The 24141-nt window shown below is 33.6% G+C and overlaps 1 protein-coding gene across 3 annotated transcripts in view; it reads left to right on the top strand.

The window, feature by feature from the left end:
- The first annotated feature begins 205 nt into the window (after positions 1–205).
- LOC126972710 (sodium/hydrogen exchanger 9B2-like) overlaps positions 206–24141 on the top strand; it is an 82106-nt gene continuing 58170 nt past the window's right edge. The window contains exon 1 of one of the 3 annotated variants that reach the window (XM_050819612.1): positions 206–711. In XM_050819612.1, coding sequence (XP_050675569.1) covers positions 523–711 — 189 coding nt within the window. In that variant the 5' untranslated portion in view covers positions 206–522. Of the gene's footprint in view, positions 712–21016; positions 21289–24141 lie in introns of those variants that run through there. The other 2 variants (XM_050819611.1, XM_050819614.1) reach the window with 2 other exon arrangements.

Here is a 24141-nt window from a genome sequence, read left to right as displayed (position 1 = left end):
TAACAGTGAATAGTAATAGTCTCAAACGGGTTTCCTTACGCAATTAACAAATGGAAAACATTTAATATTAAATTTCCAACTCTAATACTTAATTGTTGTTATAAACTCACAAGATTCATTCAATTAAAATGTTGCCGCGAACAGTGGCACACGCGCACGCCTATTCAGCCAGTGTATGGCTGTGGCCAAGACAATAATTCACAACGTATCTTACCTAAGTGTGGACATCTCACCCCTCCATCACGTAAACGTTGTTATATTTGATACCGTGTTTGTTACCTCCGCCTCGACTCTAGTTCAAGGATTTACGTGACTACAACTCGATGCTAACAAAAAACTTAAAACATCACGTAGAGTATGGCGGTATTCTGTTCTGTATTTTTTATTTGAAAAAGTTTGCTTTCAATAATTATCTTATCAAGTGATCGACGGACTGCCAATACTTCCGAGTGTGTTTCGCGTTTTGTATATGTAGCAACTGATCAGACTTAAATGTACGTCTGAAGTCTGTGATTGTTAATAATGAAAATACGAGAGAAGCAAACGAAAAGTATTAGTGTGAAACAAGAAAGGGCGGGTGTTAAGCCGACAGGTAAACGTTCACCTGTGTTGAACACGCGACAACGTGCCAAGAGGTCCGGGGTGGATGCTGTGAAGTTACATCTGGAAGCTACCGGAGGGACAGGTAGAACTTCACGATCAGCATATTCGGTGAGGTTTTTAACCTTATTTAAAGCCCTTATAAAACCTTTATAACATGTAACATCATATCATATATTAAAATTAAAGCCAAATGCATTTATTTAAGTTCGACTAGTCAGTTAAACTTTTTACTAAATTACACTACCACCTATTTGTAGTAGTAATAGTAAACTCAAGAACAAAATAACTCTAAAATTAATATACAAGTTGTAGAAAGAAGTATCAAAAAAATAATTATTATAATAGTAGTTATTGATATTGTCAAAAGTCGGAATAGTTTTGTTTATAATCACATCTGTGTTGAATAAAATATAAAATTTATTGAAATTAAATGAATAATAATTTATAAAATGAGATTTCAAATGCTATGGATACATATTAAAAGTTTATAAATGTAAATAAAAATGAACTAAACCTTATATGCTTCGAAAATGAACAAAACGAATTAATTGGTCAGTAAAACGTCATTATCAAAGAAGTCAAGAGCGATATTGAGCATTGAATTCATTTGACGGAGAGTCCGAGCGGCAACGTACTTGTAACACTGTCCATGACGCAGGACCATGTGATCTGTTTATCACTTACTGAGATCGTGACAAACAAAGATTATCGACAAGTAAGAACTCTTATCACCTTGAGATACACAAAATATTATGAAAAGCAACAATAGAACACAATAATGTGGTAAAACCACTGTATCCCGTGCTCCTTCGTCATGACATTAGCACCTCTGCATTGTTAGGTTTACAAATACGTTGTGCTTGTTTATAAGTGATAATTTCTACTACAAGCAATTAAAACAATTGTAAATGACAATATTGTGACTATATTGATTACTCTGTAGATTAATAACGACTATATTAGACGCTCTCAACTACATGGGGCACACTAAAAGTTTTGCACTTGTAGCTAATCGGAACTATTTGAATTTCGAATGTTATATTTTTTGAAACATTGCAACCTTCTTAGTAAAAGAAACAATTGGCGGGAAATCATTTGTCAATTGTTTTTTATCACACATCTAAGTTCTACGTACGCAACGAAAATGAAATTAAGTCGAAAAGATTTTAGAGCGATGATTTTAAAAGTTCTCTCTCTCCGTAAAGACTGTGCCGCTCGTCTTCAAAATGCTTTTAGGAGAGAAGCACCTTGCTTGAGCACCGTGAGGTGATGATTTGCTGAATTTAAGAGAGGTTTGGGTTTCTTTACATGACGAATTTCGTGAAGGGCGGCCTTCAACTACCGTCAACGAAAATAATCTGGCTACTGTTAAGCGATTAATGGAAGAAAACCCGTGGATTACCTATGGGAGAATTCGAGGACTATGTGGGATTGGTGTGAGCCAAATACAGAAAAGTTTACACGAAAAATTGAAAGTTCGGAAATTTTGTTGTCGTTGGATCCCTCATGGACAACAGAGCAGAAGCGGGCTCGCGTGGAATGGTGCTCACAGATGCTAATAAAGTACGACCACTGACATTCTAATGCTGTTTATGACATTGTCACAGGAGACAAAGCGTGGATTTATTGTTTTGAACCCGAAAAAAACAGTAATCTTGTGAATGGGTGTTTGAAAATGAGAACAGGCCAACAAATTTTATTTTTTTTTTCTCACCTACGGGTCCCATCTGCACAATTCCACTTGAAGATCAAAATAGTGTTAATGCCGAGTGGTATTCTACCATTTGTTTACCCAGGGTGTTAAAAAAAGTTCGCGAAAGACCACCAAAAAGCCGCGTTCTCCTACATCATGACAACGCTTCTTCACACACAGCCAACAAAACTAACTCATTTTTAGTTTCCGAAAAAGTATAACTCGTCACACATCCTGCACACAGCCCCGACCTAGCACCCTGTGATTTATGTATTTTTCCCAAAATCAAAGATTTGATGAGAGGTTTCACTTTTACCTATTCCGAAGAGCGTTCAATCAGCACGTAGAAAACATGCCTTCAGATCTGTGGTCCTCCTGTTTTAAAAAATGGTTCGATCGCATGAAAAAATGTTTAAAATGTAAAGGAGAGTATTTTGAAAAGCATTAAACTTAGTATTTTGGTTATAACATGTTGTTTTGATGATGATAATCAAAATCACTTTATGCAGGTCAAGGAAATGACTTTTCTTTTTATATCCGCCTTTGAGGGTGGACCTTTAATGAGAAGAAGAAGTGGCAAGAAACTCGTTGCTACTCTTTTCAACATTTACATCGTCATCTATTTACAAATCATTTTAGTTACAATATACGTAAAGTGATACAACAAAAACACGTACGTAAAAACAGGAGTTATTGAGTACAGTCATGGCCGACTATTAGTGTATCAACAATAAAGGTAAAGTAGATGCATCAGTCCACACACAGGGTAAATAAATAAACAAATAAAGGTATTTAGTGACCATTTTATTAATAATTATAAAAAATACAATAAATTTTTATTTTAAAACTATGAAGCACAGTTTCCGGCTACAGGATCATCCCGACGCCACAAGTAGCGCCCGTTCACGAGCATGACGCATAGGCCAGCACTCGCCTCCCTCGACCATATTTTAGGGTAGAGAAAGACCCGTCTCACGTCACAAGAACTCAACCAAATAAAAAAGAATGTTCATCTACAATGTACATTTATTCAGAAATACTCAAAAGCCAATTGCAGGCAGTCTTTCTAGAAAGCCCAAGGTACATTTTTTTAAAATGTATAACTAAGATGTTTCACAGCAACAACGTTAAGGTTTAGAGTAACGTTGGTACTGGGACCTAAAGTGAAAGGAACGAATTATTTTTACGATTTGTAGATTTGTATATACTTATAAACAGGAAATCTTCATTAAAATATATGTACTCGTATAGATGCGAAAATTATGATTGTTATGTTGTAATGCATTCTATGTTATGTTAATATTGCTTGCATTAGTTAATTAAACTAATGAACTGCTAATTATGAATAACTTATGTTTATACAAACTATTTAAACTATTGACTGAAACTGATACTTGATAATTATATAACTCAACAAATTATTGTAATATAATATATAGAGATACTCAATATGAATAGCAATATCAATATATATCAATATGAATATATCTTGATAAAAAAATATTTCTAATAGATTTATTTATACAGAAATAAATTAAAAATATATACTAAAACGATGAACTTAAATCTGAAAAACTTTAAAAAAATAACTCAAATATATTATAAAAAGGAGTTCGTTTAGGCAAGGTTCCGAAGATACTGGCAGCGTTCCCCCAAAATCTATATATGTATATAAAAATTAATTGCTGTTCGTTAGTCTCGCTAAAACTCGATAACGGCTGGACCAATTTGGCTAATATTGGTCTTGAATTATGTGTGGAAGTTCAGAGAAGGTTTAAAAGGTTGAATGAATATAAAAATACTCGGAATTAAATAAAAACAACAATTTTGATTTTCCTTTGATGTGTCCCCGTCGTTCAGAACTGAAATGAAAATAATAGTTTAAAATAAATAACTAATTAGAATATTTATATATTTCTAACTTTCTAAGGAGGTAAAAAATAAACTTTCTTAAAACTCGGGTACTTAATAACACTTAAGAAAAGGATTCCTTTTGTTTATTTTATACAAAAGTTTAGGTCTTTTATTTATCGATTGAGGCAGTACGAAGTCTGCCGGGTCAGCTAGTAATAATATAAATATTAACACGAAACATCAAAACTGCTGTAAACGCTCGTGTAAATATTAAGGCGCTATAGTCCCAAAAATTAACATTTTTAAAAATCTACTTAAAATACTTCTACAAATACTAGCATTCCAGTTTTTTGACATGTTTATCTTCATTTCTTTAGCTAAATTGTTGCAGTTTCGAAAACACGATTACGAAAAAATCTCACGATAAATTTATTTTCTTAAAAATAGTCTTTTTTATTTGATTTATTCATGTTATCTTAAAACATTTTGAATTGTAGGTAATTAATTAGGTTGATATTATTAGAAATCTATTTATAATTAGTCTCCATAGAGCTGTATTTATTTTGTTGGTAGCGGTACCGTGGTGTGGCGGTTAAATATAGCCCTAAGCCTAATTGAATAAAATTTATTTGTCTTTGACTTTGAAACAGAAAATTCAAGTAATATATACGCAAAATAAAACAGAGTCGTAATCCTAATTATGCGTGGCCAGACATTGGTAATTTTAATTATTTATTAGAACAACAAACAAATTACACTCTTAACATGCACACCAATGTAAATAGTGATATATTGATAATAGTGATATAGATAAATTCAATTTCAATTGTAACTTACAACTGCGTATTGAAACGCAGGCGTCAACTAATTCATAATTCCTCCTTCATGTATGTTTTTCCTTTTTAATTGTAAGTTTGTATTCAAATCAAATAAATGATAAATATTTATTTATATCTTAGCAATACTTATATATTTACAATAATTAATATGACGACATCTTACTATATTTACAATTCGTAATATAATAACATTTTTTTTAGAGGAGTAAAATATAAATGACGTGTACGCATTGAAGACCCCGAAACGGGGCCATATGTCGGGCTCGAGTGTAAACACCCCCTACTGACTAAAAACCTCCTCTATGCTATGTTAGCCCTAAAGGCTTTTACAGCGAAGCCGTGCGGGGGTCTTGGAGGCCGAAAATGTAGCCCACAGGCGCGGGGCGTCTCCGAAAGATTCTCGAATCTCGGACCGACTGCTATATACGCTGGTTGGAGAGAAGATCACTAACGATCTAATATATCTATTAGTTCAATGGAAGTCTAGGTTTGAAGAGACTTCGCACTCGCCGAGTGGGGTTATATATATATATATATATATATATATATATGTGTGTGAGTAATTATGTGTGAATGTATGTATTTGTATAAGTGTGAGACTATTTGTGTGTAGTGTTATAAACAGGTGTGTTATGATATTGTGAGTGGTTTTAAACGGTTAGAGGACGAGGACTATCTCGTTGGGCTTCTAACAAAGTGTACTAAAAACGATTACGACGACGAAGCAGTAATACTGGCAACATTTCCGAGTTAGATGGAGCGACTGATTTGTGCGAGTAGGTCGTAATAACTGTCAGTACTTGGATTTCCAGTAGCTCTAATGAGACGGGGTGTCTGGTGTCTTGACACCAAACTACCCTTTAGTTACTCATGTGACCAAACAACACAAGGATGACTCACTGAGTCTGATATAATTGCGATCTATTTTGTCTTCGACGGTCGAAGTAGAATGATTTTTCATTAGAAATACATGAAAATTTACTTTTTACTCTTATATCGCATTTATAAAAAATTCTATTAAATAGTCGCATTTACTCGTATTGATATCAAAAATAAAAACTTATAGTAATGATTAAAAAGTATTTGTTGTCACAAGAATAGTTTTAACATGTCGTGTGCACTAACTATACTATGTTTTACTAGTGCGAGGCTCCTTTGCACAGGATGCCGGCTAGATTATGGGCACCACAACGGCGCCTATTCCTGCCGTGAAGCAGTAATGTGTAAGCATTACTGTGTTTCGGTCTGAAGAGCGCCGTAGCTAGTGAAATTGATGGGCAAGTGAGACTTAACATCTTATGTCTAAAGGTGACGAGCGCAATTGTAGTGCCGCTCAGAATTTTGAGTTTTTCAAGAATCCTGAGCGGCACTGCATTGTAATGGGCAGGGCGTATCAAATACCATCAGCTGAACGTCCTGCTCATCTCGTCCCTTATTATCATAAAAAAAAATCTCAAATAGAACAAAAAAAAAAAAGATAGTAAATTGCAATTATTCCATTTACGTAAATTCGATCACCGTATCTTTGGTACTTTCTTGCTGAAATTAAACAATATATACAAACATACTGTTCGCATGGAAAAGTGAAAGATAGATAAATACAGTTTTTAAGTAGAAAAACATTCCAAAAATGTGTATATTATTGGTACTTACTATAAATGCATTGAATAAAAAAAAATATATATTGAACTAGCTGCCCGGACAGACATCGTTCTGTCAAAAGATTATATTAAAAATTAAATAAACATAATGTATTTCCGATCCCGTTATTTATATCACAACAATAAATGACTATAACATACATAAAATAAATTTTTCTATGTCGTAGACTGTAATATACTTTATAAACTTAATGATACTCATTCTGATGCTTTTCCAGCCGGTACCGCCGCAACCGCTATGTCCCTGTATTTTAAATCTGTAATATCTTAGAATATATTGATTTAAATTACATGTTGTAAAGAGCCATATTGATCTATTTTAAATGAACATTGTATTTAAGGTACATAATTGGATAAGAATTAATGTTGTATTTCTTAAATCAAAAAAATAAATGTATTTAAGAAATACAGGGCATGTCGAATTGTTTAAAGACAAATATTGGCGGAATTAACACTAAAGAAAACTAAAATCATTTTGATAATAATGGATTAGTTAAATAAAACAACTCTTAATAATATTAATAGTAGATGCAGTATGTAGTGATGACAACAAGCGAGCGACTTCAATTAAAATGGAGTTTGCCACAATACATCAATCAAAAATTCTGATGCTTTAAGTACAACGAGTATAACTTTTCTTATGAAAAGATATTTATATACGCTCACGATTTTATTAAATCTATAGATGTGGAAGTAGAAGACAGAGAGGACTAATTGTCGTCAATATTAATCTAAATTGATAGATGGAAAAAATCAGTACGCAATAATCATACTTCTTTTTCTTCATACGGACGCTTTTCGCAACTCGACTCGACAACCAGACAAGCTCCTCCAAGAAGTCACGCAACTTCTTAACGTCTCGGAAGACTTCCCGAAGAGCGCCTGGTGACCCCAGATGCTTCGCCCTGTAGTTTGCCACCTCACTGCATTCCAGCAGAACGTGAGCGGCTGTTTCCTCTGCCCCCAGGCAACCTCTGCATAGAGGGCTGTTCGTGACACCTATATTAAAGAGATGCCTGTTAAAATTGCCGTGACCTGTGGCTGTACATAATATTAATCTTAGTCGACACCGATTAACTTGTAAGATTTCCCTGGTAAAACGCAAGTCGGCGCAAGGTAAAGCTGCTTTGGCTTGCCTGCACTCCTCAAGGCTATCCCAGTATTGTAGATGTAGTGCTTTTATCTTTTGATTGAAGTGGTTCCTGAACCTACTATGTGGCAGAGGCAGGAAAGGTTCTGGTCCAACCGGTTGGGTCTCAGAACCCCTTCTAGCTAGTTGGTCTGCCGCCTCGTTGCCCCTGACCCAACTGTGACCTTTGATCCACTGAAGTGTTAGGTTGTTGTTTTTACCAGCCACCTTATTTAATGCTGATTGGCATTCAAGTAATTGGCTGATATAATCATACTTATAATATAGGTAAGTATCTTTCGCTACTCTGCGCTTTAATATAATTTAAATTTTGTAGTATTTCAACTGCTGAGCAAGTTGAGTTGTTCAAAATACTTACTGTACGTCTTCTAGTGTAATAATAATAATATTGACACACTTTTTACACAAATTATGTTGCCCCAAATTAAGGATATATAGCCTGTGTTATGGGTTGTAAGACAACGATATATTGAATACAGTATACTTACTTAATCAAATATAAATACATTTTAATATCTGTCATGACTCGGAAACAAATATCCATATTCGTCATATAAATGCTTGCACCTACCGGGATAGGAAACCCGGGACCTGTAGCTTAGTAGGTAGGATCGCTCACCACTCGGCTATACAGGTTGTCAAGTCAGTATATTCACACCTTACGTTGTTGTAATATTTTCATTCATTTATTTATTAAGGTTTATCAACAAGAATCTAGATTCTTAACTTAATTACTGCATTATCAATACTTACCGAACACATTTATATAATGACTAGCTGACCCGACAGACGTTGTTCTGTTCATAATAAATAGAATACAGTTTTTTTTTATAAATTTTTCAATAATATTTCATAACATTAAGAATTATTTCGTAAAATATGCTCCCAGTTGTTATAATGAAATTGTTTCACAGCAGAAATGTCAAACCGTGCGTCAATAAATTCTCTCACAGAAAATATGTCCATGCAAAACAAATATTGGAAATAAAAATAATTATGGGTCCGAAATCGAAATAGAAACTATGCTATCTCTCAAGTTGGACTAAACTGCACTCTATGATGTAACATTTAAATTCGTTCATTAGTTTCGGAGTCCATCGCGGACAAACAACGTGTCACGTAATTTATATATATTAAGACTAGTGGACCCAACAGACGTTGTTCTGTCGGAAATTTCGGACACACGTCTTTAATTTGAAAAATCGGTCCAGCTGTTAGAAGGAGTCCTCTAAAATACACTATATGGACGGAATTGAGAATCTAAACCAATCTCAAATTCACTGGAACACACAAACAAATCATCAAAATCGGTCCAGCCGTTTAGGAGGTAGTTCAATTGTGAATCAAAATCATTCTCAAATCCACCTGAAGACACACACCAATCTCAAATTCACTGCAACACACAAAAAAAATCATCAAAATCGGTCCAGCCGTTTAGGAGGTAGTTCAATTGTGAACCTAAACCATTCTCGAATCCACCTGAATACACACAGAAAGTTTCATTAGAATCGGCCCAGCCGTCTAGGAGGAGTTCAGTGACATACACACGCACACAAGAAATATATATATAAAGATATATGTAAAACTAAACCAAGTATACACATAGCGTAACTTATTAATATTATAATAGCTAAAGACATTGCACGGTTAAAACGCCAGTGAGTCAGCTGGAAAAGATATTATATAAACTGGATGTATAAGAACTTTCTCAAAAGAAGAAAAGTATATGGGTCAATAACAAGTCTTTCTGATCCTTCCGTATGGTGCATAGTCGTGGACCCTGAAGGCGTGTTGACGCATTTAAAACATTACATTTAGAACTTTACATATCTGCCGTATGTCTGAACAGAGTATTTTAGTACTTCGTGCATTTCTCAAAACACTAGACACTATTTAGTTACGTCAGTTGGTGCTGGGGCTGCTACTTCGACTGCCGAAGACAGCAAGCGTCGCAAATATGTTGGTCTCAGTGAATCATACATCTTTGTGCCGTTTGGTGTCGAGACACTTGGCCCGTGGGGCCCAGAGGCGCGGAGAATGTTCAAAATAATATCTTCGCGCCTCAATAAGGCTCGGATCAGCCTTGCTATCCAACGCAGTAATGCTGCCAGTATTCTTGGTACGCTTCCACGTAATGATAGTTTTAATTTTATGTAGTCGTAGTATTGGAAATATAGTTTCTAGACAATCTGTAGAACATGGAAAAATGTAAGGAATTAGATCCAGAGGTCCATCCCGAAAATTCGGACTTAACAGGTGGCAGAGCTCCTTAGCTCCAAGGCTAGTATAACCATCATACATCGATCTCATTTACTTAATGAATATAGCGAGGGGTTCGGTCGACTGTCCTGAACTGCTCGCGCGCATTGGTCTTCAGGTTCCGTTTGCTTCACTCCGGAGACCATGCTGCCTGCATGTTCCCGGAGCTAGAACTAATTATAGACAAAATAGTTATCTACTGCGGGCTGGTCGGTCTTTCAACGACTTGTCTAAGCTATTAGACCTGGATTCGTTCACCACTCTAATTATGCAGGTAAAACAGCTCCTTACCGAGGACTTTTTCAATCAGGTGTAATTGTAAATTTGATTTATTTTGTTAATTTTTTTTTGTCTCTTTATCATTTTATATAATTTTCGTATTTGTTGTCCACTTAACTCTTACATAATATATCGATTTCTATCTGTGAAAACTTTTAATTGTCCTTCTGTAATTATGTACGTAACTTATATTTTTTAACCTAGCTGTAAGTTTTCCAAAAAATGTAAAATAAATAAAAAATAAAATAAATAAATAAAATACATGTTGCATGTTGCAACTAGCTTAGTTGTAGTAGAAACCATCACGCAGAAGATAAAAAAATTGTAAAATTAATAAACTTCTGAAAGTCTCTGTCTATAATATCTTTGTTAAAATATGATTTATCATCTTCTAAAATACGTTTAATATTTTTTATAAAGTAAAATTACCGCTATTTAAAGCAATGTGAACATCTACTGTAAGAAAAAAGCCATATAACTAGTATTCACAAATATGATTCTAATTATTTTAAATAAAGATTGCTGGGGTGTTACAATATTTTGTCAACCATCATACTATTTATTTATTAGAGTATTAGTATTTATTTTCAGATATAACAACTTCAATTATTAGTACAGATCTAACAGGAAGTGTACATGATATAATATATATATATATATATATGTACAGTTAATAGTATTATTGTAATTAAATTAAAAATAATTTCAATGAAAGAACACCTTAAAACTTAAAGGAACTTTCATGTAACGTCGAAATTATAAAACAGTAAATTCCATAGTAATAGTAGTATAGATATAAATTTTAATACATTTGGCAATTTAAAAAAATACGCTTTTGAACCCTTATAATTTGGATGTATAAAATTATAGTTTTTAGTAATAGTAAACATACATATTGCAATAGTATTACTTAACTTACAATAATAAATGAAGGCAACGCTGTTCATACCTATAAGTTAGATATACAAGTATTAAATATAAGAAATGTTACATTATAAGTAGTCATAATATTAATTGTATGTCTAGTTGGTAAGCCTTTTCTAATAAATAAATAAATAAATAAACTACATTGTGTGATAAACAGTGTCCCGCAGTGTTTGCAGCATTGTAAAGTAATTACTAGATTGAACGTAAACAGACGCTTTAACTTTACAAAAGAAGATAATTCGCTTCATTGTGTGTCTTCTACCGCATTTATCACGGGGAGTGTTCCGAAGAGCTGTTTCACCTGATTCCTGCCGCCAAATTCCACATTCGCAAGACACGCCTCAAATTAGGATATAATCCCCACCATCTGGATGTGTGGCAGTCTCAACAGTGCGGTTTTCAAGGAGCTTTCTTCCTCGTACTACAAAGCTGTGGAATGAGCTTCCTTGTGCGGTGTTTCCGGGACGATACGACATGTGTACCTTCAAGAAAAACGCGTACACCTTCCTTAAAGGCCGGCTCGCTGTGATTCCTCTGGTGTTGCAAGAGAATGTGGGCGGCGGAGATCACTTAACACCAGGTGACCCGTACGCTTGTTTGTACTCCTTTTCCATAAAAAAAGACAAAATTTACTTTCAAATATAAAATAGTTCATTGTTTACCAAGAAAAAACTCACATCTTCCCTCTCACAAAACTCACATAGTAATTTTTACCTTTTTCGAGAAATATAAATGAAAAATTATTATAATCTTAGAAAAATAATTACAAAACCTTACACTACAGGAAGCAAGCAAACTTCTGAAAACTTAATCAAGGCGATATCAATGATATAAATTATTTTATTTGTTCTACATTCACTTAATAATAACATTTAACATATAATATACAATTTTAATTGTGTATGACTTTGGTAAATAAACTTGTATTAAAATATCTTATTATCTAAGTATTTGGCTGGTTTTGATGACATTAAAAAGGATTTATTTCAAAACAGAAATAAATTGGTGGAATGTTGTTTCCAGCTCTTTTTCATTCGTTTTTTTTTCCGTCAAAATGTTTGAAATTCTAATTCAACTGTTTTGAAACACAGAGAGGTTTTATTGGATATTATAGAGATACGCTAGCAAATATTGGCTGTGGTAATTATCGAATCCAGTCAAAAACATGCCCAATTAATTTACACCAAAACAATGGTTTACATTGCCCTACTAGCGGACAAACAAAGCCATGTTTCAATTTATCTTAAGTACTAGCTGTTCTCGCCGAATTTTAAAAGGAATAAATTAATGAAGGTACATTGAAATTCGAAAAATAAGTAGCCATAAACCATCTAGGATAAATTTCGCATCGAATGGTGGTAGTTTCATGTCGATACGATCAGTGGTTTGGCGTGATTGGGCAAACAGACCATTTTCATTATATATCTTAACTATAACCTATGTTTAAAGTGAATTCTTTATTCCACATATAACTGTTTGTCATATCATTCCCACTTCAAACTGTTCTTTTTCATTGTCTTATATTTTTATGTCAGATAAAGTCTTGACATTCGTTCATATCTCTGAGTTGAGGAGTACCCAGTAGTTTGTCGAGTGCACTCCATATCATTATCATAGATATTTGTCTCATACATTGATAACACTAAAGTACCTACATAATCCTTTTAATACTGTCTAATCCCGATTGCTATTGTTTAGAATTATATCAAATTTGAATATTAATACATTGTTATTATATTAATGTCCTATATTACCTATATATATATAGTAGATGCCCGGACAGACGTTGTTCTGTAGATAATAAAAAAATACTGTTTTATAGGAATTTGCCAATAATATTCCAAAACATCAAGAATTATGTCGTAACATATGCTCCTTGTTGTTATAATGAAATTGTTTCACAGCAGAACTGTCAAACCGAGCGTCAATAAATTCTGTCACAGAAATATGTCCATACCAAACAAATTTTGGAAATAAAAATAATTATGGGTCCCAAATCGAAATAAAAACGATCCTATCTCTCAAGTTGGACCAAACTGCACTCCATGAAGTAATCCCCATTAAAATCCGTTCATTAGTTTAGGAGTTTATTGCGGACAAGCAACGTGTCACGTAATATATATATATATTAAGAAGATATATATTATAATAATATATATATATAATGAAAATGGTCTTTGTTTAAGGCTCAATCACGTCTAAACCACTGATCGTATCGACATGAAACTACCACCATTCGATGCGAAATTTATCCTAGATGGTTTATGGCTACAAATTTTTCAAATTTCAACGTTCCTTCATTAATTTATTTCCTTTAGGGTGGCCAGTGCATGAGTTATAATTAAGTGTGATAGGAAAATTATTATAAAACTTCAATGATTAAAAAAGTTAAAAAAGCAATATGAATTTTTTTAATTTGCATTTCTATCGCCCGTGTTGCCAGGATTAAATTTCTATGATGAGAATAAAAACGATCGTGCTCTACTTAATCTAAGTCGCAGATCTGATTTCTATACAGAGAAATTTTCCGAAAAATTGTATCAAATTTACACTCAATATGTCAATCTATGAAACTAGTTTATCATTGAGATTATAGAGTAAGACATGAGGACGAGGTATGTAAATTTTATTTTTGTTTTTCTGATATCCAATAATGTCTTGTATAAAATATAGTGTGAATATTTATATGTATTGAAATTAAAAACAAGAAATGTTAACTATTTTGTGAATATATATCTCTCTCTAATATGTAAAATTGTCGTGTCATGGTGTTAAACTTTGAACTCCTCCGAATCGGCTTGACCGATTCTCATGAAATTTGAGTGCATATTGGGTAGGTCTGAGAATCGGACAACATTTATTTTTCATCCCCGTAAATGTTAAGGGTGGTTACACGATTTTTTTTTTTTAATTTTTTGTACCTTTTTTTTAAATTTGTTTCATTATGAGTCAGCAATACATACAACTTCAAATTTTCACCCATCTACGATCAACAGTTACTTTTGTATCGCGATTTTAATATGGGCAACCCCGCAAACGATGTACGTTTGCGGGGTCAGCTAGTATATATATATATATATATATATGTATAAATAAACGACTTCTTGAATATTATATATATACTTTATTTTTCATTAAGAAGGCTTCTAGTAATATTTACATATTATTTTGATCAGACTACACATTGTAACATTATTATTAACCAAAATGACTTTAATTATTTATATATATAAAAGAGAATATATGTTTGCATGTTCCCTAATAACTCCTAAACTGTTAGACCGATTTCAATGTAATCTTTTGTAATAGATTCGTTGAAGCTCAAGAAAGGTTTACATAAAAAAAATCTTGAATGAGTTCATTCATTCTTTTAATGAGTCCGCTGCCTGTTGATTTTCTTATCATTTTATGGTGAATACTCAATATGACATGGCACAATTCTGTTTGTAACTCGCCCACGTTCTCGTATCGTTTTTTGTATAGCATATCTTTCACGTATCCCCAAAAGAAGAAATCTAATGGTGTAAGGTCCGGGGATCTGGCCGGCTATCTAATCGGTCCATTCGTACCAATCCAAGTAGGAAAACATTCATTTTACATTGTTCATTTTTTTTAAATACTATGTTACTTAAGAAGAGTTATTAGTTTTTGGCCATTCTTTCGATTGGCATTATAAAAGTAGGGGTGTTTTTAAATTACAACATAAATTATCACAATTAAAATATCCTTCAAAAACTTCATATGAAATAATAGTTAATAACTATAGTGGCCAGCAACACATTCGTAAGTCCATCCATGCCTAGTTGTGGCCCCAAGGCTTCACAGCTCAAGCTTAAAATCAATGACGAACAACGAAAAACATTATTTTTCCCGCGTTAAAGTGTTCATTTTTTTTTCAATAAACAGCTTTCTATTTCCAAACAAGTTTTAAATAAAACCTTTACCAGCTCTTTACCTCCTTTAATACCTCCTTAGTTGCTATGTTTCACAGTAAAAGATCGTTCAGTTTTTTTAATTACACGACAGATTTCAGTTTAGTTTGTAATTTATTTGGCCGCTTATCCACGACAGATATATGGATTTTCATAAACTATTGCCAGCCGATACTCGCATGCATACGGTCAGTACAGAAATTTCGATTGCCCTCGAAGAATATTGTCAAAATAATGTTCAAATATCCAAGTATGTTTGCATCACCATCAGCCGGAAGACGTCCACTGCTGGACAAAGGCCTCTCCCAAAGATTTCCACGACGATCGGTCCTGCGCTGCCCTCATCCAACGTATTCCGGCGATCTTGACCAGATCGTCGGTCCATCTTGGGGGGCCTACCAACAATGCGACTTTACTGCCCCAACGGCCATCTGTCCGTCGAACTATGTGCCCTGCCCACTGCCACTTCAGTTTCGCATTCATTTGAACTATGACGGTAACTTTGGTTCTCCTACGGATCTCCTCATTTCTGATTCGATCTCGCAGGGACACTCCGAGCATAGCCCTCTCCAGTGCCCTCTAAGCGACCATGAGCTTTCTCATAAGGCCCATAGTTAGCGTCCACGTCTGCGTACCGTAAGTCATCCACTGGCAACACACACGCTGGTTGATAACCTTCGTCTTCAGACACTGTGGTATTTGGGACGAGAAGATTTTACGGAGTTTCCCGAACGCTGCCCATCCGAATTGGATTCGACAAGGTACCTCTTTCGTGAAATTGGACCTGCCTAACTGGAATGTTTATCCGAGGTAGACGTACTCGTCGACAATTCTCCACGCTGCAGTCGGATAGGCTTCAAGCTCTGATCCTGGAGACGGACGGACATGGTGGCGTGTCTATACAAACACTTAAACACTTCGATATATCGGTAATCAATGTGGCACCTCTGGAGAGACTAAAGCACCGCCCAGGTCTCGATCGAATCAAAGGCTTTCTCATTGTCCACGAACGCCAAGCATAGTGGCTGGTTATACTCCTTTGTCTTCTGTATAACCTGCCGCAGCGTATGTATGTGGTCTGTGGTGCTAAAGCCTTTTCGTAATCCGGCTTGTTCGGGAGGCTGGAAGTCGTCGAGCCTGCGCACGAGACGATTCGTGATAACCCTAGAAATCAGCTGATATACATGGCTCAGAAGTGATATGGGCCTATAGTTCTTCAAAAGCATTTTATCGCCCTTTTTAAAAACAGCACCACTATACTTTTGTGCCATGCTTGCGGCGTTTTGAACTCGAGGATGATGGAATTGAATAGTTTCTGGAGGGTTTGAAGTTCAGGGGTACCACCAGCTCTCAGAAGCTCAGATGTGATTCCATCATCACCCGGCGCCTTGTTGTTTTTAAGCTGATTTAAGGGCCATACTAATCTCGTACAGGCTGACGTCTGGGATATCTTCGGTATAGTGTCGGGTTAATTTGGCTCTCGGGTCTTCAGCCTTGTTGGTAACAGGTGCCCGTGCGGTCATGTATAACTTCTCTTCTGTATAACGTCCGTAGAACTTCTCGACTTCCCTCAAAAGTTCGGGTTTAGACGAAACGACCCTGCCGTCACCGGTCTTCAGCTCCGTCAGTTGGCTCTGCCCGATAGACAAATCTCGTGCGAATACTTTTGAGCCTTTGTTACGCTCTATGGCCGCCTTCACACAATCTATATTGTGGCGGCGGATATCGCGAGTCAATGACTTGGAGATCTGTCTATTTAGCTGCCTATACTGGGAAGTTCGTCCGGGGACTGAAGGGTCATTTGGCGTCTTACATCCATCAATTTGAGGGTATAGTCTGAGATTTTTGCGGTTCATTTTTTTTTAATTTTTATGTTTGAATAAAAATTATTTATTTAAGCAAGACCCATGTATATAAAAATAAAACTCCGTTATATGACTCGGCGATGGAAATAGGTAGAATAATCCGTTCTTAAATTGTTTATTTCATGGAAGAGCCGCAAAGCTTCATTTTTGTGAAAAAGGAATGAAGCCTTCCGCCAAAGAACTACACAAGTTTGGCTGGAAGTAAATATTCCGGACTTTATAGAGCAAAAGACTGGTCGTAGTCAAGTCGAGACTGCAACTTATCGTCAGTTTTAGAACACAAGGCCATTTCTAAGCGACACGCCGACATCGAGTCGCATAAGAAATCTCTAGAATAAGCAGTGACTAAAGTTTCCATCGAAACAGTTCATAAATCTATAGAATCGTGGCCTAGGTTAAAGGCCTGTCATAACAAAGGTAATAATTTCGAATAGAATTTTTTTTGGGATTATACTTTTTGAGCCGCGTTTTGAAAAAATGATGAGAGTGAAATTTTAAGATGCGCGCGCATCACTGTAAAACAAAAGTAACAGGTTGAAGTAACAGGATGAAGTAGGTTATTAAAATATGTCTTTTAAACATTAACAATTAACAATTATTGACATTTGGCATATTTCTGACAAATTACATTAATTTTCTGTTTTATTTATTTAGAGCATTGGTAACAAGACCAAACCAAACCAAAATACAATGAAAGAACATTAAAATCATATTTAAATAGGTTTATAACTGCAAAATTTGAAAGCAAAACATAATGACGTTTGTACCATTTTGATGTTATTAAAGATAAACTTATTTGACTTTAACGTTGCGCGCACACAACGACATCTAAAAATAAAAAATTTCAAAATGCTTTTTGGTTTCTTCGTCCATTATTAGGATAGGGAAAGGCCATTACAGCCGTATTCATTAATATTCAATAATTTATTTCACGATTTTTACAATATTGTTCTACATATAGTCTACTCTATACAAACGTAGAATACCACAACGAATAAATAATTTTAGGGATTTGTTTTGCCATAGAAATATAACTTCTTGCGTGCATATAAAAGTATTACACTCAACTTTTTTTTATTTATTGCTGCGACTTAATTCATAAATATATGTAAGTAACATAATAATAATAATATATACGATTTATATATGTAATTTATATATATTTATTAATTAAGTTAATGTATAATATATAAATGGCATATTGATGACTTTCGAAAGAAGTTCAGTTTAATGAATGTGAAGTTATCTTATAATATAATTTAGGGGCCTTTTTAAATTAAAAACATTGGCAGTGTTAGAGACTGCCGATAGAAGTGAAGATCTTTTATTATTAAAATTTGAAATTTCATTATGTGTAAAAACAATGATATTATTAATTTCAATTTATTTTTAAAAGTAATATATTAATCAAACCAAATACTATTTCAACAATGCACAGTATTAAAATCCATTAAATTTCACATAACATAAGATATTATAACTTATTTTTTTAATTATTTATTTATCGCTTGCGCCAGTCATGAGCACCACCGATATGGTGACGCAAACCCATAAAATTTTCCCCTGCCAAAAAGTGCCCAACGGCTAAAGAAGTCTTCACTTTAACAAAATCGATGTAAACTATTAAGTTTCCGCCAATATCTCAATTAATAAAACATTAACCCAACATTTATTTGGAACAGATAACAAAGTGTAGGTACCTATTACAAGCCGTATTTTAATTATATTTTGTACGGAATCATCTTGAGTTCGCTTGTACAGTCTGGCATCCTGTATTCAAATTCAAATTCAAATATTTTTATTTAAAATAGGATGTGACATCACTTATTGAAAGTCAAAAACTACCACCCATGCCAAAATGAATGCCTCAGACCTGAGGGCGCAACAAACTCAGCGGGCTTTTTTTTTTTCGTCGAAAAAATATGTTTAGAAAGTAATATTGTACAATTAAACTTATTATTTAATAGCCTGAGGGCGGTCACTCCATTCCCAATTTGCTGTATCATTAAGAAAGTCATTTATGTTATAGTAACCTTTACCACACAAACGTTTCTTAACAATTCTTTTGAATAACGTAATACTTTTTTGAACATTTTCTGGGATCTTGTTGTAATAGCATATACATCGCCCTACAAAAGACTTAGTAACTCGACTTAGCCGAGTAGTAACAACTATATATATAGTTGTTACTTATCGATAGAATAGATAGTGTTCAAAAAAAGTTTGTAAGATGTCTGGATTATAGGTTTGTTCACGAATATGTGGACTATGAGACTTCAATCAAAAAAATCAAAATTATATTTTTACAGATTCGTCGAAATTATTTTGATTCTATATTATTTTTAACAGTTCTCAATAACGTGATTGACATTCCAGCCCTTTTGTATAACATTACATTTAGAGTACCCCGTAGATGTGAGCGTAAATGTGTTAATAAACCGTTATTCAGCATTCCGCATAGCAGGACCGTTTATGTTAAAAATTGTTTTATCAGAAGAGTGTGTAATTATATGGATACTGAACTTTGCTACTTTCGGCCGTTCTCAATATTCAGTCTATGTGTTACTTGAGATAAAAATCGTAACTATCGTTGACTTTTCTGTCCCAATAAACTTATCGACGGTAACTCACCTTATCCGTACACGCTGTCTGTCAATGGGACGACGTATAGCTTACTAGCGATAGAAGTTTGTATGGAAATTTCAATCAACGCGTCCCAATATAAGGCGATAAGAATGACTTATCAGGTATATTGGGACAGCTTCAGATTATTGACTGCTGATTACTGATAGAAAAAGGTAGTAATTTATCTCTATCTGTAGATAGTATGTTGGGAACGGCTGTTAGACCTTTACAAGTTTAAATCATTAAAAATGCTGTAACCATATATTTAAAAACTTGTAACTAAATTTAGAAAAATATTGTTAGTTACACCAACCTTAGGTACTAATTTTCATATCTGTATTAGCTGTTATAAAAATTAGGGAAATTTAGGTCTAGATTTAATATCCTGTTTATGTAAACAATTTATGAATGTGACCGTTTGATTCTGTTTAATTAATAAATAAATTTAAAAAAAACATTCTCAAAACTGATATTCAAAGTACATCAACGCTCGCTCAATGTTACTTAGAAATACCTGTTTCAAAATAGTAAATCTATAATTACATAATAAATTTTAAATTTATAATGTAATTTTATACCGCGACCTCAAATGAAGGAAATATAATGTTGTCCTTATTGTCTTATTTTAAGTTTATTTCAACCATAATAGAGCCACTATGTAAATTAATGTTTTTACATTTACCTACTAACACTATTCTAATCTTATTGTTTACAACAAATGTTACTAACTAACTACGAGTAATATCTAGTAATATTTCACTTAACTAATTGTGTTGGTAATATTATTTAAAAAAAATACAATCAGTATGTATGACTTATGAAGTTCATTATAATACCGTGAAGCAGTAATGTGTAAACATTGCTGTGTTTCGGGCTGAAGGGCGCCGTAGCTAGTGAAATTACTAAGCAAATGAGACTTGATATCTTTTGAGGTGACGAGTTGTAGTGCCTTTCAGAATTTTTGGATTTTCCAATAATCTTGAGCGGTACTCCATTGTAATGAGCAGGGCGTATCAACTACCATCAGCTCCGTCCTGTTCGTCTCATCCCTAATTTTCATAAAATATATAGATATAAAACGGAAAAGCTTATTAACAACCTATTTATATCAGCGCATTCGAAACGCAAATTTCATTCGCAAAAGATCGAAATGTGCCAGCAATCATATTTATAAACTTTAGGAACAAAACATACAAATTATGACCAGTGTTATACACTCCATATAAAGGAATTCAAATAAATATTATCCTCAAGATCATTGACGCTGGTCTCGTGATTTTGGAAACGGCGGTTATAAAAACTCGTTGAGGCGTATCACGTTGTAAGTTGTTTTCGCGGTAGTCTCGGAGTGTAACCGGCTGAATCTATAGAGGCGTATTCTGCAGAGCATTACGATAATGCCCTTATCCCTTATCTGAGCCTTACAACTCGTGACTCGGAGTTCGTGTAAACTGAACGATTGTAACCGTATTGGCTGTATCGATACTTTTAGTACGCATACAGTGTTCCGATATTGATGAGTGCCGGATGTGCTATTCTCAATTGTTATGCACCCAAGAGGATATAAATAACAGATTGATTAGTACTTTTTAATATAACAGGTGAGTGTTTAATACTTTAAATTTATTAATAAATTTATTTTAAATATTTTTAACAGTTTTTTTAAGTGTTATTTATTTGTTATTATTTAAATTTATTAATTATTTGATTTAATTATTTTTACAATAATTGATCTTACAAAACCTGTTAGTTTTTCTGCATTTTTTATAAATAATTTATAAAAGTTGTGTTATTTTGCAAATGTTTTAAGAGCTGATTGGAATAATAATATGCTGGTTCAAAAAACTATTTTTAAATGCTCCTTTTTTTATTAAACTGACTTAATTTAATAATAATATAAGAAACTTAAAATAAATAATATACTTTTATAATATTAAATAATGGTTACACACCTTTAAAATGTCATTATTGGTATTCTAATTATTTTTTTATATTACCCAAAAGTTTAGTAAATATAAATATAGTAATAAAATAAATAATATTAAATTTTATTTAATTATATTCTCGATTTTGCTGGGCTCCTGGGAGACACATATCTTAATATTATAATATAAATCCAGTCTCCTAATGTTTGTTTCAAGTGAACTCCTAAACTAATGAACGGATTTTAATGGGGATCACTTCATGGAGTGCAGTTTAGCCCAACTTGAGAGATAAGATTTATTTCGATTTGGGACCCATAATTATTTTTATTTCCAATATTTGTTTTGTATGGACATATTTTCTATGAGAGCATTTATTAACGCACGGTTTGACAGTTCAGATGTGGAACAATTTCATTATAACAACAGGGAGCATATTTAACGAAATAATTCTTAATTCTATAAAATTTTATTGACTAATCCATAAAAAACAGTATTTTATTTATTATGTACAGAACAACGCCTGTTGGGTCAGCTAGTTTTTTTTTATAATAATTCTTCTGACCTGAAAATTTATCGGTTACTAAATAATACATACTAATTTACTTTTCGTTAAACCATCCAAAGAATCAAATATGGTGTTACGATGTTTAGACTTACTATTGACTTAGGTATGTTTAAAATATCCATATCTTTATACGGTAGATTTATTTAATATAATAACTCTTGCGATTTTTACTGATATTGAATAACTTACATAAATGTGGCTAACTCATTACAGTACCTACCACTAGCTAGATTTTTTACTAAACAATTTGTTATGTTTTTTAAAGTGATAACCCTCACTTCTAGGATTAATACGCAAATAAAATTTGAAAAACAAAATTTATGAACGATGCGGTATTCGAACCCACGACCTCCGGCGTTCCGTGCCGGTGCTCTAAACCACTGAGCTAACCGTTCGAGTACCGCCTCGTTATAAAATTCTGTTTGCTTTGTTCAACTCTCAGGTTGTGGCTTCATCTGGCTCAGTGGTTTAGAGCACCGGCACGGAACGCCGGAGGTCGTGGGTTCGAATCCAGCATCGTTCATAAAATTTTGTTTTTCAGATTTTTACTGTCAGCCACACATAAATAAGAATATTTGATACATAAATTTTAATTAATACTTATGAACGATTTGTTATGTTTTTAAAGAGATAACCCTCACTTCTGGGATTACTTACACAAATAAAACTGAAAAGATAATTTTATGAAACGATGCGGGAATCGAAGCAGCGACCTCTCGCGGTTCGCGGTTCGCGAGAGGTCGCGGGTTCGAGTCCCGCATCGTTCATAAAAAGTTGTTTTCAGTTTTATTTGGGTAATTAATACGTATAGTCAATAATATTAATTTGAATACCTGGAATGGAACGCTGACCATAACTATATAACAATTGATTATTAATCTGTGATAATATTAACAATAATTTCTATGAATTTCATACATTTGATTGACTCCAAATTGATATTTTAATCGTACAACAATGTGGTGATCTTTTTTTTCAATCTTTCGATATGGATGACATATTTGTATGAATATGACAGATAAGCATTTTCTATACTATGTTTATGATTTGAAGATTAAGATTGACAGATTTAAATTCAGAATGTCAGATGAGATAAAATCTGGACTCCAAAACTGGCACTGCATTGCACTGGACAGAACGTATCACATACCATGGAATTTTATATTATATATGTATTTTATATTTTCTTGCTCATGGAAATTTACTGCGTTTGCTTTTTAGTCTAATTTACAAAAGATCTATTGATCTAATAATTTTTTTATATTAATAAGTAGTGGCAACCAATAAGAGTGGTCATTGTTACCGAAATTCGAGAACAAATACATCTTCTCTCTTGATGTGTCGGTCTGTTGAAATATGTACTGATTCATACCTGTATAGCCGAGTGGTTAGCGATCCTACCTACTAAGCTAGAGGTCCCGTGTTCGAATCCCGGTAGGTGCAAGCATTTATATGATGAATATGGATGTTTGTTTCCGAGTCATGGATGTTTAAATGTATTTATGTATGTTTATATGAATTTATGTATGTTTAAGTAAGTATATTGTATTAAATATATCATTGTCTTGTAACCCATAACACAGGCTATATATGCTTAACTTGGGGCAAGATAATTTGTGTAAAAAGTGTGTCAATATTATTATTATACCACCTGAAAATACATCAATGAAAATGAAATCTGAAAATGAAATATTAGTTAAGCTGCAAACAATTTTTAGGGTTCTGTTGAGAAACCACGGAATTCTTGCATATTCACTCGTGTGTGTGTCTGTCTGTCATCTCTTCGCAAATTTGCTCCGACTCTACTACATAACACTGCCGATTTTGTTGAATTAATTCATTCAGTCATTTTACAAAAGCATTATCAGAAAATTAAGATACTAACCAGTTTACCAGATAACCAGTGGGAGGATCCTTTACACTGGATGCCGGCTAGATTATGGGTACCACAACGGCGCCTATTT

This window comes from Leptidea sinapis, chromosome 27 (genome assembly GCF_905404315.1).
Source record: "Leptidea sinapis chromosome 27, ilLepSina1.1, whole genome shotgun sequence".
NCBI lineage: Eukaryota > Metazoa > Arthropoda > Insecta > Lepidoptera > Pieridae > Leptidea > Leptidea sinapis.
Note: the sequence above shows the minus strand (reverse complement) of the source record. Positions and strands in the feature narration are given on the sequence as shown.